Source organism: Penicillium manginii, assembly GCF_028828005.1.
Source record: "Penicillium manginii strain IBT 31320 chromosome Unknown utg000006l:1.0-4164085.0:1.0-4166146.0, whole genome shotgun sequence".
Classification (NCBI taxonomy): Eukaryota; Fungi; Ascomycota; class Eurotiomycetes; order Eurotiales; family Aspergillaceae; genus Penicillium; species Penicillium manginii.
In genome coordinates this window covers 2,372,564-2,389,915 of record NW_026643107.1, presented here as the reverse complement: position 1 = coordinate 2,389,915, position 17,352 = coordinate 2,372,564, and the positions used below count along the sequence as shown (strand labels likewise).

General features: G+C 49.5%; 9 protein-coding genes across 9 annotated transcripts; 2 read left to right on the top strand and 7 right to left on the bottom strand.

Moving 5' to 3' along the window:
- Nucleotides 1-1,283: 1,283 nt before the first annotated feature.
- N7533_009261 (uncharacterized protein) lies at nucleotides 1,284-1,724 on the bottom strand (the record flags this gene model as incomplete). Its single annotated transcript, XM_057105911.1, has 1 exon — nucleotides 1,284-1,724. The coding sequence occupies one exon, from the start codon at nucleotides 1,722-1,724 to the stop codon at nucleotides 1,284-1,286; it is 441 nt and encodes a 146-aa protein (XP_056957360.1).
- A 680-nt stretch (nucleotides 1,725-2,404) lies between these two features.
- Nucleotides 2,405-3,169, top strand: N7533_009260 (uncharacterized protein; the record flags this gene model as incomplete). The annotated part of the gene is made up of 4 exons (XM_057105910.1): nucleotides 2,405-2,636; nucleotides 2,707-2,841; nucleotides 2,896-2,982; nucleotides 3,039-3,169. 4 exons carry the CDS (start codon nucleotides 2,405-2,407, stop codon nucleotides 3,167-3,169), a joined length of 585 nt encoding a protein of 194 aa, XP_056957359.1.
- A 664-nt stretch (nucleotides 3,170-3,833) lies between these two features.
- On the bottom strand, nucleotides 3,834-5,418 carry N7533_009259 (fungal specific transcription factor domain-containing protein; the record flags this gene model as incomplete). The annotated part of the gene is made up of 3 exons (XM_057105909.1): nucleotides 3,834-4,562; nucleotides 4,622-4,825; nucleotides 4,876-5,418. The coding sequence occupies 3 exons, from the start codon at nucleotides 5,416-5,418 to the stop codon at nucleotides 3,834-3,836; spliced, it is 1,476 nt and encodes a 491-aa protein (XP_056957358.1).
- Nucleotides 5,419-5,428: 10 nt separating this feature from the next.
- N7533_009258 (uncharacterized protein) lies at nucleotides 5,429-5,689 on the bottom strand (the record flags this gene model as incomplete). The annotated part of the gene is made up of 2 exons (XM_057105908.1): nucleotides 5,429-5,620; nucleotides 5,684-5,689. 2 exons carry the CDS (start codon nucleotides 5,687-5,689, stop codon nucleotides 5,429-5,431), a joined length of 198 nt encoding a protein of 65 aa, XP_056957357.1.
- A 902-nt stretch (nucleotides 5,690-6,591) lies between these two features.
- On the bottom strand, nucleotides 6,592-7,869 carry N7533_009257 (actin-related protein ArpA; the record flags this gene model as incomplete). The annotated part of the gene is made up of 3 exons (XM_057105907.1): nucleotides 6,592-6,654; nucleotides 6,707-7,021; nucleotides 7,102-7,869. 3 exons carry the CDS (start codon nucleotides 7,867-7,869, stop codon nucleotides 6,592-6,594), a joined length of 1,146 nt encoding a protein of 381 aa, XP_056957356.1.
- A 508-nt stretch (nucleotides 7,870-8,377) lies between these two features.
- alg13 (N-acetylglucosaminyldiphosphodolichol N-acetylglucosaminyltransferase catalytic subunit ALG13) lies at nucleotides 8,378-9,177 on the bottom strand (the record flags this gene model as incomplete). The annotated part of the gene is made up of 3 exons (XM_057105906.1): nucleotides 8,378-8,498; nucleotides 8,570-8,708; nucleotides 8,760-9,177. The coding sequence occupies 3 exons, from the start codon at nucleotides 9,175-9,177 to the stop codon at nucleotides 8,378-8,380; spliced, it is 678 nt and encodes a 225-aa protein (XP_056957355.1).
- A 118-nt stretch (nucleotides 9,178-9,295) lies between these two features.
- N7533_009255 (mitochondrial 37S ribosomal protein mS35) lies at nucleotides 9,296-10,516 on the top strand (the record flags this gene model as incomplete). Its single annotated transcript, XM_057105905.1, has 2 exons — nucleotides 9,296-9,854; nucleotides 9,918-10,516. The coding sequence occupies 2 exons, from the start codon at nucleotides 9,296-9,298 to the stop codon at nucleotides 10,514-10,516; spliced, it is 1,158 nt and encodes a 385-aa protein (XP_056957354.1).
- Nucleotides 10,517-11,493: 977 nt separating this feature from the next.
- Nucleotides 11,494-13,664, bottom strand: N7533_009254 (uncharacterized protein; the record flags this gene model as incomplete). Its single annotated transcript, XM_057105904.1, has 4 exons — nucleotides 11,494-12,615; nucleotides 12,654-13,054; nucleotides 13,107-13,173; nucleotides 13,230-13,664. The coding sequence occupies 4 exons, from the start codon at nucleotides 13,662-13,664 to the stop codon at nucleotides 11,494-11,496; spliced, it is 2,025 nt and encodes a 674-aa protein (XP_056957353.1).
- A 2,057-nt stretch (nucleotides 13,665-15,721) lies between these two features.
- On the bottom strand, nucleotides 15,722-17,108 carry N7533_009253 (sterol desaturase family protein; the record flags this gene model as incomplete). Its single annotated transcript, XM_057105903.1, has 4 exons — nucleotides 15,722-16,280; nucleotides 16,362-16,447; nucleotides 16,528-16,774; nucleotides 17,041-17,108. 4 exons carry the CDS (start codon nucleotides 17,106-17,108, stop codon nucleotides 15,722-15,724), a joined length of 960 nt encoding a protein of 319 aa, XP_056957352.1.
- Nucleotides 17,109-17,352: the final 244 nt, after the last annotated feature.

The window sequence follows — 17,352 nt, the reverse complement described above, 5'->3', positions numbered from 1 at the left end:
GGAATATCGGCGTTCTCTGCTTTTTACCCTGGGTCACCACGGTACCCAATGCATCACGCCCGGTTCTGGAATTAGTCTTATGTTTCTTTTCCTTGCGGGCAAAGCATCTCTTGTTGAATTGCATCATTCGAGACTCATCGCGTCTCCTTTTGCATCGTCCCTTGGAGTCACACTCTTCTTATTTCTTGTCTTCATTTGTTTCCCATCTTGCCTATCATGGCTATTTTCTTTACTAGTTAACAGATTCCCCCAAATCGTGCCTCAACTACTACTTTCTAGTTGTTGGCTTTTCAATGGAAATACCCGCCGCAAGGCCGTATTCAGCGATCTCTCATTAACCTCCTTTGTAAAATCCTTCATTATGATTCACCGTACTCCGTAGCCTGGTAAAAGTGTGTCGGTGTGGATCAGCTGATGGCGACATCTCGGACCGGTTTAGACGTGGGTCGTACCAAAGTCACCGTTGCAGCCGAATGTAGGCGCTAACAACCGCGCAGGTTCAAGTTTTTCATGACTCAGAACCAGACAAAGAATCTGACAGAGAAATGTCATCGTGGCAATTACCTGGACTGGCTGTAATTTATCAATTCTTTTGACTTTGCATTTTGGGTTTGTTCTACTTTCTCTCAATTGACTTGGGTTTTGGATTTCCATTCAAAACAAATTTTCTTGAGAAACGAACGAAGAAAAAAAAGGCGGTCAATACATGCTAACAGCGTGGACAAGATCACCTGAACAGCCTTACAAGCCCATGATCCACAGTGTATCCGTCATGGAAATCTTTGTTTGTAAATTAATTGTAAAGCCGGATTGCGAATTTCGATCTAGCACACAATGAACACCTCTGATTGCTCACAAAGGCAAAATATGACATTATGCCGGATAAAGGCCTTCTGAATTCTAGTAGCGTGCGTCCACGCATCAGATAGTATTACCTTCAAGCCGGCATGCAAGGAAGAACGGTGTGCCAGCACAAGGACATTTGTACATACACCCAGATAAATGGTGTGTGGATTTCCCTGTGCTGACACACCGTTCTCCTTTGCATGTAGACTTGAAGGTAATCTCTAATGCAAAGCAAGCATCGTTGATTCTTGCTCTTTTCTTGAGAAAAATAGCGGTATCTTGGATGGTCTCGTTTGCGAGCCACGGTCCCAGCATCTGTATCATACTGGTAGCGTATTGCACGGTGTAGGAAGACAGAAGTCTTCAAGTTTTCTAGGTCTTTGAAACCCTTTGTAGACGTAGTATATAGTAGAGCTCGATGTATTACAAGATCGAGACTATAACTTCAATCGGCAGTTCCAGGGTTTTTGTACAATATCACACTGTGAGATTTTGGTTTTGGATAGAAGGGCTTGATCGTTGGTAAGGGGATGTTGAGACCTGGAAGCTGCCTTCGCAAACTTTCTCAAGTTGTTACTCTTGCTGGTCCCAAGACCAGTTAGCTCTCCATAGTTACGGTGATTGTACTCGCGTCGTTTGGACTTGCTGGCCTCCATATTCTGCATGCCCGGATCCTCGTCGAGCAGAGTTTCCTGGGACTGCACGTCTGGCTGCGAATGGATCTCTGGCTGCGAATGGATCTCTGGCTGCGAATGGATCTCTGGCTGCGAATGGATCTCTGGCTGCGAATGGATGCCCGAATGCGCTACTGGCTGGTCGTGGAACTGCGGCTCTTGCGGCTGCGCCGGCTTTTGCGGCTTCTGCTGATTTCGCGGCATGATATCGCCATAAAATCCGAGTGCCTGCGAGCCTACTCCCAAAGGTGCGAGAAGAGAAAGGGCTGTAGGTTTCAGGATGGGCACGGGTTTAGGCCCACAGTTGCGACTGGCCCGCGGGCGGGCAGGCAGGATATCATCGTCTGGAACGTCCGAGACGATATCATTTTCAATGTGGACGGCCTTGGGAAGTCAAGGTCAACCTCATCGGATAGCTGTGCTGTGAGTTCCTAGTAATTATCGCAACTCAGTAGGAACTTTATACACATAGTATTGATGGAAATTAGGTTAACTTACTCGTGCCTTCTGAGAGAGAGACAGATAGGAACTTCCAGATTGAAGATAAGAAATAAAGAAGGAGAGAAGGAAAACGTCATTTTGATCGTAGTAAGCCTGAGGCCACTGTCGTCCGCCGTACCCGCAGGCAGTGAAATTAGACCAATTTTTGGCCGCGGGGAATCTCTGAGTCCCGGATAATACACGTGACGCCCGGCGCTTTTCCTTTTTAGTTGTTGTTGAGTGCTTTCTAATATCTCCTTGATTTCTATAAATCAATCGAACCAAGACTCAGGCTGACAGTATCTCTGCCATCTTCACATTTCTCTCCTTTCGCGTTCCATTTCTTCTTCCCTATCTTTGATCCCATTGAATATTTTCTTTTTGTAACAGACCTCACTACAGCCATGCTCGCCAGCCACCGGCTACCAACCTCCAGGGTCATCCGACTCAATCATGCGCGGAAATTCTCCTTACTTTCCACGCATACTTCTTTCCCAGCAACGATGTATCGGTTCCAACTTCACCGGAACGCGACATTATACGACGCGAGCCAAGAGGAAACCCGCCATCGGAAGGACGGCATCAAGGTGTCAGAAGATGGCCTAGTTCATGCGATGATCTCGAAATCAAGCCCCTGTAAGCAAACCCCCTTTTTTTGCTTTAATGAAAAGCGCTATGTAGTGCCAAAGTACTCACTCTGTCCTAGACTCCAACGGGCCCATCTTCATGCCCAATTCTCGTCTTATGCAACAAATTCTGCAATTTGATTTCTCACATTATCAAGAAGGTGTCGATGACGGCAAACCTATGCTTGATCCTACTGTGATCTGTATCCAGAAAGGTTTGATTACTCACCGCTCCAAATTAAAGTAAAAGAACAGGCTCATCATTTTAGGTACTATTATTCCACCCGCGCTGGTTTTATGGAGAGAAGGCCTTTCGCGCTTTTCCTTACAGCCTTCAAAGCCCATCGAAGTTGAAAGTAAGTATTAAAGAAGACCGCGGGGTAAATTTGGCAGGTAATTAACGGTTAAACAGCTCTCAACAACGTTCTTACCGAGTTCTATGAGAAGTCTGCAACAGTTGTTGGCGCAGAGGAGTGGATCCAAAAGCATCCATATCGGGAGAGCTTTGCAGACCAAAACGAGCAAGGATGGATGGAGGCATAGACTCTTTGAGGCTTGGTCTCTTAACCTACTCTAAAAAGCGAACGTGATTGTCTCTTCGTGCAGATTTTTGTCATTGCTGTCTCATTTTTTAGGCATCTGCTAGGCATAAAGATCTACCAACCACTCAGTATTCTGTGAAGAATTCATCATCCTGCAAATATCACCACTCCCTAGTATAACTTGTATATGGATCCTCCTCTATAACTACCTGGCGCCGTTGGTTTTAGGGATCAGTGTTTGCATCAGGTTGACCCCCTTAGCAACGGCCCTGCCTGTTTGCCAAGTTAGACGGTAGCGTGACAAATATGATTGACCTAAATAAGCTCATTTGGCTTTTCGAAAAGTCCTGTACGCTCCTTGCTTTGGATTTGGGGTTTGTACGGAGAAATTGCGGCTCGGGTGCAAGGATCTAAGCCGAAGGACGTTCTTTGCCGCCTGGCCCCTGTCTGGATTATCATCCAGGGCACATCATTGGATGAAAAAAACGAAGCTTCATTTCGAACCATTCGTTTGGGCTTGTTGGATTTTGTAAATGAGTAGGATGCTATATTCTTCAAATATGTACACACATGTAGGCCTTTAGCTGAAACCAAGAACTTGCTGAATAATGCTTGTTTTGAGGTCATTATTGAGCCCCGGGCACTATTCAACTCGATATCCGTATTTAAACAAATGATGCATCGAAATAATTCAGCTGGTATTCGTTGAAAATCCATTCGAGATCATCGTCCTCCTGCTCCACCATCCTGTCAAGAACCGCCAAGTCATTCAATTCATGGTTCGTTCCATGTATCATCGATAGTCTTGGACTCAGGGACCCAGGAAATGGAAATAAGGAGTTTAAAAGACCGGCATGAGGCAGCTGCGCAAGCCACGGTTCCTCGGATGGTGAACTTTCTCGCGGAACTGAGGAAACATTGTTCGTTGGACCATTGGGACTGACTTCGCTCAGGCGTTCTATGATATCCAATAGAACGCCTGCCGGTGGTGATTTCAATCGCATATAGCGCAGGGTATTTATCAAGATTGGCAGCTCTTCATTGCAGAGTTTGTCTTGACCTTGGCAGGTTGCATTGTGATGAATCTGCGGTGCACAACCTACCATGACGAACCAGTTATGTAGCGGGGTCAAGTAGTTCATTTCATCACGATAAAGAAATTGTTCGTAGAGACGGGCGATGCAAGAGGATGCAACCAGAGACGCAGCTGAGACCGTGAGAGCTGGGAAGGCATGGCCGAAAAGTCGGAAGAAGACAATCAGGCAAACGAAGTAGTTGGCATGAAACTCATAAATATCTGGCCGGAAGGGACGTCGATTAGAGCCCTCGTGCAGCTGAAGCCGGCTTGGTATCTTATTGATGAATTGCTGGAGAGATTCGAGGATGGATATAGCCTGTCCAAGAAACATGAGGAAATGCAAGAGCACTGAGGACTGGCTGTCATTTTTCATACCTCGTTTTGTGTCATTTCACTCTTTTGAGCATGTCGGTCCACAATTCCACCGAGAATAATGCTGAGCTTGGCATGTTGGATAAATAATTCCGCCTTGTCATCCTGCTTATCAAAGTCGTATATTGTTGGCAGCCGCACGTCGAACTCTGAAGCTCTGATAATAGACGGTCGCCCGAAGCACGCTGTCTGATGTCGATCCGAGACCTATTTATGAAATTAATGGGTGGTATTTGGGAATACTGCGTTGACCTTACGAATAGAGACCACATAATTCGACGCGCATTTCCGGGATTTGGGAGCTGCGCATAAGTTGATTCACGATGAAGACCCATTTGATAGGCGAGACGAGTTGCCATACCTAACCATTGCCATGAACAGTCAAGGCTCACAACCTTGGGTGGTGTGAGATTTCTGAAGCTCAGGAGACAAAGAGCTTTCAGTACATTGCGTTGGTCTGGCTCATAGTTGGTATAGAGGAGTGTTTTCACTTTGCCGTAGTAGTGCTCAGCATCCCCAAGAGGTGAGTCCGGACCAGAGTGCCGAAGAAGAGATCCTACCATGCAAATAGCCTGGGACACCAGAACTGAAGGGTCTTCAGTTGATAAGTCTGCCTTATCTATCAACGGCGCGCGGTGATAGAAACGATCGAAATAGGAATCTGCGAATGCTTCTACTTGGGCTTTAGGCGGCAGTGTTGTGGCAGAGATAGCCTGAATAAGATTCTTGGAGAGGTGGTCCTGAGCTGCAATGACCGACTCTGGAATGATATAATCTTGTTGAGTCGCCAAAGGGGCCATGAATGACAGTTCATCGACAAAGGCGGGCGGCTCCCTTGACGCTATCCTGGTCCGTCCGGTATCCTGTGAGTCGTGACCAGATGATGCTGGAGAGCACAACAAGCGAGTTTCGTCGACTTTTGTGTTTGCATCGGGCTGCCTCGGCGCAGTGAGTTGTCTCGAGCCATTCGCCCTGGCCGGATATGGTCTGCGACCTCGGCGCCTGTAAGCATGGTCAGTGGTCGATGTTTTGCCTTGGACAAGTAGTTAGGTAGCTTTAACTTACTGACATGATTGGTGGCGCTTTCTGCAATTGCTACAGACCCCACCTGGTTGGTCTTCTAGATCACATCGAACCTGAGCCCGTTCAGTCAATAGGTTGCTAGAATGGGGTCAAATCCGGTTTCAACCTTTCGCGCATGGCAGTGTAGACAAACGGCTCTTGCCCGGTCGGGCCGTGAATAGAAGTCTGACATGAATATACCCAGTGGTTATTGCAAACAACGATGATGCGGCCTGTACTCTGTAGAATTAGTTGGCTTGAGAGAAGCGGCATTTCTTGGCGGACTTCTCCGCACGCCAGAAGATTGGGGATTGCGTGCTTGGACCTCTCCCTGATAACACTGTTGGATCGGGATAGCTATACTAGAATCAATCGTGAAAGGTTGACCTTGAAATAGGGCTGGTTTGCGATGGGAGAAGTGATGTTTATCATATAATGCCTATTACAAATAACTACTAAGATCGATGTGCCTAGTTACACAAATCTGGAACCATGCAATTCAAGCAAAACAAGTGCCACGGGTATCTGTAGAGGGAAATTGGATTTGCAAAAATGTAAATGATAATAATAATGATGCATGATATCACAAGATATGCACTGAGGAGATTGGGGTACATGGTAGGAAGGGGGTATCAAAAGTCGCAGGATTGCAGGGCCCGGACTCAACAAGTCTTCGTGCGAGTGATTGTTAACCACCCCACGTCTGTGCTGTGTACTGTTTGCCTGGGGAAAGACGATGACTTGCACAGCAGATCATTCTTTGGGAATTAGTGCCTTCGCCCTTTCTCAGAGGGTGTCGGAGAGATCCGAGGATTTCGAGCTGGACGGGATTTGTATGTGAAGCTGAATAGTCTTTTCTGGGAGAGAGGGACGACTTTTATGCAGTGCTCCATCAATTGATTGAACCTGTTCTAAGCGAATCGCTTGAAGATAATTTCCGGGTCCTCATGCCATTCGTCCGCGCTTACCCACATCTAGAAGAACAAATAAGCATGGATTTATCAAGGAAATTCTCGGTTTACATACCTTTCGGAAGGTACTCAGACCAGCAAGAATACTTCCTCCAATCCACGTGGTATACTTGCGCTCCGCAGGTGCAGAGATACGAATCTTCATATCCTCAACTGCGAGTCGTTTAATTTCCCGCATCAAACGATCCGGGAAGTTCTTGCACAGGGTGGAACCGCCGGAGAGCACAATGTTGTGGTATAAAGCTTTGCGCAGGTCGAGATCTGTGCGGGTGATCGCCTCTTGGACGATCTGATGCACTCCGGGGTACTCGAGGCCGATCAGTTCTGGGTCGAAAAGGATCTCCGGGGCGCGGTAGCGTTCTTGACCAATCTGGAGGGGAGAAAGATGGTTGTGTTAGTATGGAATGGGAGTTGCGTATGGGAGTAAGCAGCTTGAGATCATGAACTCACCTTGATCTTGCGGCCATCGGGAAGAGCATAATCAACAGCCTTAGCATCCGATTTGTGGTAGCTGTTCATCCACTCCTTCTCCTCGCGCTTCGGATCCAACGACACGTAGCAGACCTTCTCCTTAATCATGCGCACCACCTCCTTCTCAGCGCTTGTGTGCAGTACGTGACCAGCCTTGCGCAAAAGTAGCTGCATTTGTTCCGTCACATCACGACCAGCAACATCAATTCGGCGAATGCTGTTCGGGATGGCGAAACCCTCATAGACGGGTACGGCGTGGGAAACGCCGTCGCCAGAATCCAGCACGACACCAGTAGTACGACCCGATGCATAGAGTGACAACACGGCCTGGATAGACATATAGAGAGCAGGGACATTGAAGGTCTCGAACATGAGCTGAGCAGCGAAATCGCGGTTGGCACGGGGGTTCAGCGGAGGTTCGGTGAGCAGGACGGGGTGCTCTTCGGGCAGAGTCTTGAGCTCATTTTCATAGACGTAATGCCAGATCGATTCCATATCTTCCCAATTTGTGACAATGCCATGCTCTAGCGGATACCGAATCTTCAAAAGTCCGCGAAGGTCCTGTGCGCGTGTGCCGATGAAAGAGTCGCCTTCCAGACCACCAGCCATGACCCGCGGATGCTTGGGACGGCCGACGAACGAGGGGAAATAACATGACGGAATTTCTTCTCCGGCAAAGCCTGCTCGGATGGTTCCGCTTCCATTGTCTATGACAATTGGTACGTTGTGAAGGGTAGCCTCAGCCATTGCGGGGAGTTGGGAATGCCTGTGAAGAGGGAGGTCGGGGGGTGATCGGGGTCGCGAGTGTTCAAGATGGCCCCACGGCCGAGGGCTGGCGACTCTGAAATTCAAGGATGATGTTATAGGAAAGGGAGCATGCGTTGGCCTGAATGATGGCGATCACAATCACCTCGCTGAGGTTGTCAGGAGTCTCCGGGAGGGTTTTGCGGAATCGCGTCGGGAGTTGTCAACAAGAAGCTCGGGCCAATGACGGTCTGCGCTGGTTCCACTCGGTTTGAGCAGAAGGTCTACCACAACTACAAGGGATTAGTCTACTTCTTCGACTAGATTATGGGAAAAAAAAGAGGTCATATTCGCTGCTTCGCTATTTTTTCTATGGTATATTTATGTTCATGAGCTTCGATCAACGTGACATCCGAAGAGGAGTGAGAGAACACCATCGATCGCAATATCGCAACGCCAATATCATCAAGTCGTCTCGTCGTAAACCTTCGGAGAGGGGGTGTGAGTGTGTTCAGTCCACATCCTGGAGCTGATCGGCAACCAAACCAGTCAGAGCATTTTCTGGGCCATGAGGTCGACTCAGCTGTTCAGGAGCCTGAGCTTCTGCAGTATCGAGTGCCGTCATCAAATTCCTAAACAAGGGTCAATACCCCTGGAGCGCTTTGGAGGGGGGAGGGAAGACACGGCTAGGAAGAAAACTCACTCGATATCAGCACGAACGGCGTATTTCATTTGCTCCATTTCCATTGCCAAATCTTCTTGATGGTTGTCCGCAAGATCGGGATTGGGCACAATGATCAAAGGTAAGGCCAAGCGGAGCGCATCCAGGATGGTTCCAGTGCCTGAGAGATGGTTAATTTGATAGAATCGAGGAAGGACATTTCAGGACATACCGGCATGAGAAATGATGATACCGAGCCTTTGATCTCCTTCTTTTGAGGCCACGCGCATATACCGCCATAGGTCGGGTCTGAAATCAAAGCCCGTAACATTCAGGCCGTGAAGCTGTTTGGACCCAGGCGGAAAGTTTTCATTAAATTCATCCCAAATTTTCTCCCCATCTGTTCCATATTGAACCAAAAGATGGGTGTATTGATATTTAGCCAATTGAGCGAAGAAAGGCTCATTGAGAACTTGGCGGATCAATTTGTGGAACGACGCAGTGGCCCCGACTGTGACGAAGCAAGCTCTTGTTGACATCAATTCCATTGTGTCAAAGGATTGGATGGCACTATCACCATCATCATTGTAATTGATGATCCAAGCACTGAACCAAGCTTGGAAGTCGCCGGGCAGACTGGCCAACGCCATTTCGAGATCACGTGGCTGCCTGATCAGGACTAGCGTTGACCGCGGAGAAAACAGTACTGCTCTTGCGTTGCGGGTTCGAAAAGTTACGATACGCCTGTCCCTCCAATTGCTCCATACAATGGCCTGCACCGCTCGGGCATTGACTCGCTCCACGAGGTCCCTGGCCTACAGGGGCCCTGGATTTTTCGCTACACGCTCATTTTCAACCTCGCCGTTTCGTTTCGTCCAAGAGGATCCGGTGATGCCTCCTCCCCCCAAGGAACTACGTGCGGAGGATTATCCTCCCGTGCCCGAATACTCGCCCGATCTTCTGAGCAAGGAGGAGCGCTCAATGTACGATATGATGTCCCCGGAAGAGCGAGCCGAATTCGACGCCGAGAATCGCCGCGCCGTGGCCGACTTCAACGATCTCGACAAGCGCGCTGCCGTATTCGCAGAGCTCGAGAAGAGCGTCAACCAAATTGAGAAGGAACACGACCTCCGATTCGAGGATGTTCGCGACAAGTCCCGCGGATTCTGGGCCGAAGATGAGAGCGATGAATTGGCCTTGGTTGAGGACGGTGACGAAGAAATCAACGATGACGAGATCACCTCGACGGCACATGCCCAAATGGAATTGCAACGCGAGCTGCGCGAGTACGCCCGCATCACGGCTTGGGATATGCCAATGCTGAGCAGTATGTTTAACCCTTGATTTCCATCTCCCTGTGCAATTGGCTGACTATTTTGCCTCGCCGCAGAGCTCGCCAAACCCTTTAACCTGCCCTCCGAAAACCAAATCCTCCGTTTCCGCTATACCTCCTACATGGGTGAACAGCACCCTGCTGAGCCCAAGGTTGTAGTTGAGCTCGCCTCCCAGGATTTGACACCCAAACATCTCACCGAAGCCCAACGCCAGACCTTCCTCAAGTTGGCTGGCACCCGCTACAACCCGCAAACCGACGTTGTCCGAATTTCCTGCGAGCAATTTGGCTCCAGTGCTCAGAACAAACGCTATCTGGCCGATCTCGTGAACACTCTTATCAAGGAGGCCAAGCAAGGTGACGCATTCGCTGACGTCCCTCTGGACCTTCGTCACCACAAGCCCAAGATCCGTCCTCGCTTCCCCGATTCTTGGAACATGACCGAGGCACGCCGGCAGCAGCTGGCTGCTCGTCGTGCGGAACGAATTAGTGCCGCGAAGGAGCGGGAGGCTGTCGACGGCAACTCGATTGTCGCGCAGGCTATCCAGTCTCTCCCCTCGCTGAACCCGGCCCTCAAGGCCCAAGCAACCGAGGAACGGGAGCGTGTTGCTGTTAAGGTCGGGGCTCGGGTTTCGAAGAAGCAGCCTCGGCGATGAGAAGCGTGACTGAGCAGTGTATAAGCTTTGCATGATCTCTTTCTCTTTCATGTTGGACAAAACTTGTGGTCAGACATTTGCGAGGCGCGGGCGCATATTCCAGGAGGTCTAACTGGCTTCATTTATTCTCGATGTACTATAGTCATGTTTTCAATTTATTGGCGTCTCGCTATATTCATGCACTCTTCCAATTATCTACTCCCTAGGTATGCTTGAACTTGCCATTGAGATATTGTAGTACCATCGGGCTTTTGGCGGAACTTTACGAACCAACCTTGGAACTAGGCACGTCTTTGCTTTTGTTGCTTGTTATGCGATAAGTACTACTTTTGATACAGCTAGGAACCTTGGAACGAGTTGGAGTTAAATGATCTTGTGTTCATTGATCAGTAATAAAAGGATGCGTCTCATCCAGAATGCCCGGAAGATACAAGCTCGGGTCGAACAAATGCTAAAGACAGAGGAATCCCCAACCGTCACAAACAGAAATCCCATGGTCCGAACGAACGTCATCGAAACTTTTTTGAAGGTTTTCTAGGGTTGAAAAGGAATGGAAAAAAGCAAACCCGGCAGATGAAAATAAAATAAAGGGAACAGGGAAGTTGTTGATGCAAGCATCAAGAACGAAAGTGAGGGAACAGCCACAAGGCGGTTTTCCCAATATTTCCAGACTAATAGTAAATGACCCAGTCTGGTCGAGTCGAGACTTTCATAGGTGAAAGCCGACAGTGGTGAATCGTCATTGCCCAATATCTTTCCAGGAAGATGTATGAGAGTATGCACAAACAACCTGATGATGAACATGTTCTCGTAGCTTAGATGACTGATCAAATGAAAACAAGTAGATCGTCAAATCTTTCGACATATTGAAATGCATGCGATGTATGGGCGGAAATAAACGCAAGCCATGGCGCCATGACTGAATTAGTGGAATGTTGAAGTGGGTGTAATGCGGCGCCAGGAAACTTGCGGGAGAGCTATGCCCCCATCCAGTGATGCACAGATTCGTGCATCAGTCTCTTCTGGAGACGAAGCCACGAATCTCGTCGAGCACACTCGCGAGGGGCCGGGAAAGGAACGCGGAAGCCGCAGGAGAGATCCTCGGCACGGCTACCCGTGACGTACGGGTAGTCATTGACGCCACGCTTTCTCCGCCAGGTGGTGTAGACATCTGGCCCATTCGGAGAGTATGAGCCGAATTCGCCGTTAACCTTGCGACGCCAGGCAAAGGCGGCTTTGGCGTGAGCCTTGCATGCGAAGTCGAACCATAGATCAGCAGCGGCATTGTCCCCATTGCGGGAGAAGGAGCTCGACATGTCATAGCTCATGCGAGCCATGTCAATGGCCGAGCTTCCGCCCGGGCCAGGTGCTCCCTCGGTCTTGCTGAGAGCTTCCTTCAGATTGGCAATTTCTACCTTGCTGGCAGCGAGAGAGGCAGAAGTCTTGGTCGGCTCGGGGTGCTTGGTCTTACTCCCGATGGGCCCCCAGTTGGCCAGAGCCAGCTTGTTCTCGAGCGGCTCGCTCTCTGCAACAAGGGCGTTGAGGATGCTTGTTGCTGGTCTGGTGTGATCAGAGGAAACCAGCTGCTTGATGGCCCCAATTTCTGCGAAAGCGGGATCCTCGAAAACGTCGACGAAATCGTCGACGACATCGCACCAGGAATCATCGGTGCCATCGTTGCCGAAGCCCCCGTCGAATAGCCGGCGGCCTTTGCGGAAGTCTTCCACACCCTTGGTGACCGGAGGGAGCCCGAAGCAGTCGAGTTGACCTATGCCCTGGGTAAGAGACCCAACAGCGTCCTCGGGGTTCATGATGCTCTCATGAATGGCCTTGTGGGTTCGAGATCGAGTGACGGTGCCATTTTCTGATTGAAAAATGTTCCCAGTGGTACTGCCAGAGTCGTTGGTGTTGCTGGAGCCCGCGCTGGGCGAAGCGGCCGGGGTCGCCAGACCACCGGCACCGGAAACAATCTGAGCGAAGGTGGAGTTGGGTCGAGTTCTCGGGGCCGGAGGAGCATTGTTGAAGCGGAAATTTACAATCGTTGGCTGGGCAATCGGGCCGATTGGAGCATTTTGACCAGGGAAACTGCCAATGCCTGGCTGGGTGGGAGAGTGGTGAGCGAACTGATGGTTCCAACCACTTTGGCCAGTCTTGTGATAGGGGCCATTTGGGTGACCACCACGGCCTCTTCCCTGCATGCCGTTGCCACCATAACCACCACGGAGGGACTTTGAGCCCCGTCCCAGCTGTCCCCGCGGGGGTACTGATAGCCTGGACTTTGGGTGTGGCGTGGATGGCCATGGTGGTTCATGGCAACGTTGGCGGGCTGCGTGACCTCCGACTGGTCGGCGTACTGGATTGCCTTCTGGGTGGCAGGCAGGGCATCCATGGTGATGAATGCCTGCTGTTGAAGTCGTCCACCTTGTTGAAGGACACTCGCCAGGCCGAACTTTTCACGGTACCAACGTGGGATGTCACGAAGACCCAGTTTCTCCAGCGCCTCGGGCTCGGTTGGCATGGAGTGGCGGAACAGACACCCTTCGAGGAGAGTTAAAACAAACTTCTTGACAGCCAGACCAGAGGAACTTACCCTGCTGCTGGTAGTCACATTCGCCGTGACGGATCCAGTAGGAGCAGAACTCCTTCTTCTTCGAGCCCTTGAAGAATGATCAGTCGGACTGTGGAGGTGTCACGATGAACAGATAGTACTCACTTGTGGCTTCTGGTGGTTGACAACCCCAGTGCTTGGGCACGCCTCGATAGCTGGTGCTGGAGCCGGGACGACCGCCATGCACTGCGAGGCAGTGACTTCCAGGGTCTCAAGACCTTTAGTGATCAGGTCGGAGACATCCTGGCGGAGGGTGGCAGGGATATTCTCCAGCTTGAGAACATCGACCAGCATCTTGCGGACCTTCTGGTTGATTTCCAGGTCCTTGATCGGCTGGTCTTTGCCGTGGCTTTCGATGGCCCAGCCCTCGGAGCGTTTGACGGCCACACCACAGCTGGTCATGCCCTGGGTCTCGCTTGGGCTGATCACGCGCGAGACACCACGGAAGACCATGCCGAATGGCATTTCGTCAAGCGGCATCAGTGGAGTGAGAGTGCCATCAGGACGGGAGCAAAAGAACAAAGGGCGCGGAGCACTCATGTTGAATGGGAGATTTGGGGGGTAAAAATGGTCAGAGAAGTCAGAAATGATGAGGCTGAGAGGCTGAGAGTGACGAGAAAAGAGACAGTTGATTGTATGAATGGATACAAGATGGTTCAAGATGGGATAAGGATGTTGGGGGTGAGAGAGAGGGTGGGGAGAGAGGGTGAGGAAGAGAGGAAGTGAGAGAAAGGAAGTGAGAGAAGTTGAGGGGGAAGAAGGATCGGAAGTAGTAAGGGCAGTGGCTCTCTGAGAACAGTGAACGACGGTGACCCCTACCTAATTATGAATGTTTTGCCTCCACGCATTAAATGCCACCTCATGCTCTGTATTTATCGATCTTAACATACAGATTATGGATCTGGCTCCGATCTACTACGATCTAGTCCCACAATGTAAGATTCAAAGCGCGGACGTGGAGACAATCGTGAACTGAATCAGATCCATGTGTATTCAGTGAACACAAAAATGTATTGAGGTGCGTTTGATTTGCCCTTTTTTGGTGGTGTTCGGATGCTTTTTGCTTTGGGGTGCTCCTTCCTCCAATGTCCACCCGTAGTTGCCTAATCTGGCCTGGCCCTATTAGGACAAATAGGGAAAGAACAAGACAACAAGACAACAGACAAAGACATGCACGCATGTCTATCGTCATGGGGATAGAAAATTTTTGGCCTTGCAGTTCTCAAAGGTACCCTTTATGCTATCTATCTTGGAATTGCTCCTGGTCCAACTTAATTTTGTGCTAGGCCAGATTCAGCAGCACCGGGTGCTTGCTGGAAATTCAGTTGGGTTTGCAATCACTTTTCCACGTGTGGTCCGCAGCTAACGATCAACAAAGACTACCATTAAACCACTCCAGAAACGGCCAATTCTTTGGCCTCACGACATTGTCTATCTGGCTATTCTGAATTGCGTATACAAGCCCCGCCAACATGATCCAATAGGTGGAAACCTGGCTGGGAAATATACGGCGACCCCTGTGGCGACTCCTACGGCGACTCTTTCGACAATTATTTGCGACTCGTGAAGACCTGAATCATGGGACGAGCTATTCCAACAATTCCTCAGGCTTTTACAACACCACTTTGTTTACTCGTTGCAATCCAATTCACGGGGATCCTGGTGAGAACCATCTATGACTATGTCAAACCCGACCAGGAACATAAAGAGCCATAAAATACCACCCAAACTGCCGCTTTTGGGCTGGAACTGCTTCATTGATTCCATGGGGGGCTTGCTAAAGGCAGTCTTATGGGCAACAATGTCGTGGATTTAAGGTTCATACTTCGTCTTGGCATTAGCAGGGGTAGGCGGTCAAGTGATATTGTCTAAACTTTAACCCGGCTGTCAAAACCACACCCCGATGGAACCTCACCCAGCGACCGATAAAAGCCATGAGAATTTCGCTGAGCAATTCACCATTATACGGGTAATGTGATTGATGTGAGGACTGAGGCTGCCAAGCCCAGTGCCATGTCTCGGACTAAGAAAGCTGCCTGATGGGTACGTCGACGCCGATCGGAGTCCAAACTACTACTCAATACAAGACTAATCTGAAGAAACACAACACCAGTTTTGGCTATCGTCGTTCATTTTTGGAAACATTTTCCAGATATAAACTCGCTGATATTGGCTCGCAGGTAGATCTGACCGGGCAACCGGACTGAAAGAGGCCCCGGAGTCAACATATAAACCCTGCGGGTTGAAGAAGATTGCCCAGGAGGACGCTGAGGACCAATCATGTCCTAGCACTCACAAACGCGCCATGGGGGTTCTTCTGAATTGTTCGAAGAGTCAGTTCTCATCGCAGAGCCACAAATCGTATATTAATCGAGACAACACGCTTCATCTTTTGCCATGAATCTCTCGGCTACGGCATTAGTTAAGCGATGTTTAGAAAACCAATTAGTTTCAAGAATAGCTAAATCTAGTCATGGTAAATCAACCATTGAACAGTACCATAAGAAAGGCTATCATCTATCCGGTAAATAGCTCCAGACAGAGCTAACGCCCAAATTGAAGAGAAAATAGGTAGACCGTCACTACTAATTTTCAGATCATTGTGTCTTCTTCGCCTCCACCTTTTTCCCTCTTCGGCGCTTCAGGGCCTCCGGAGTATATTCTGTGTCAAGGACGTAGTCCCACCAGCGGAAGCTGCTTGCGTAGTTCCCAATGAATTTCTCATGGTGGAGGTCGTGATGATCAGCACCAGCCCAGAAAGGCAAGAAATGGTGAAGACTCCAAGGAAATTCGTAGCCACTGTGCGCATCGATAGCCTGGAACAAGCGCAACACAATCCAGATATACATAGTGAGAATATGCAGGTTACCGGTAAAAGCACACCAGAGGATCGGGCAGCTGACGGTCCCGAAGCCGAGAATCATCACTTCAATAGGAGAAGCATATTCGGCGGCCAAGCCAAACGGTGCGGAATACTGATGGTGAATTTTATGAATAGCCTTGTAGAGTGGACCCCAATGAAGAGCTCGGTGGAGAAAATAGTGCCAAGTATCCTCCATCACGAAAAATATTGCGATCTGATATGTCATAGTCCAGGGAGACGGAAAAGGAATCGATGTTGATAGACCGAAGAACTGGGCCATTGGGTGGAAAAGCCTAGAAGAGCCGTTACTATTTAATTGGGCTCGAGAGATAAACATCAGGTAGAATACTACTTCGTTGAGGATAGGAACATACCAGATTTGAGGAAGTTCGACGGTGAAGTGGCTCAGAAGTACAAACTTGGCGCAATCCCATTGCTCACGTAATGAAGGTACTTTGCTCTAAAGCAGAATGTTAGTTTCGATGGCGGCTGGAATTGGGTTTATTTCAGCCAGCACTAGGTTTTAGTCTTGCCACTTACACTTTGAATCTTGTATCTGTTGAAGAAACCCAAGCTATCGATGAACATCCACGGAAGAGAGCGGCCGAAGTAGAACAACTCGTGGATAGCGAAGGACATGATGCCAGTGGCCAGGACATCGTTCTGCATCCACGCATACCATGCGACCCACAATCTCTCTGCCACGCTCAGGTGGGTATTGGATTTGGTGATATCCTGATATTGGCCCCAATAGGTGCCGGTGCCAGGGGGCAGCACGGTAGAATTCCTAGGAATAAAAGGGTCAATATGCGACAAATTCCACAAAAGAGTAAAATTCAGCAGGGGGGCGCAAAAAAAAGCGGAGGAGACACAAACATTGTGGTTCCTAGCAGGTCTTAAATAAGAGAGAAGAAGCAGAGACTGAGAGGAGGAGAAGACTATTTCGTGAAGAGAGGAGTATAAAAGGAAGGATCTGGGCGAGAGTATATGTGCTATTGTAGTGTACAGTAGATTCCCTAATATAAAATCCCAATCCTGCTAAATTGAACATACCACCTGGGCATATGCAGGAAGGTTCCAGCCCCTGGGAGACAGCCAACCACAGGCGGGCAAATGCGCATTATCCAGGTTGGTGGGGCTCGGATGGCTATCCGCCCCCGGGGCCATCTGTGCCCCAGGGTGGCCTGACCTTTGCGGCGCTGATGACTGGTGTTCCGGCTCCCGGTGTCACCACTTCGGAATGACCTGCTCCGAGTTCTCGAAAGCAGTACTGGTTCTTACAGTATTTACAAAATCTGGTAGGACACGAACAGTTTTCGTAGGGGTCGTCCACCTTCTCCCGCAACCTGTAATTAGGGTCATTTT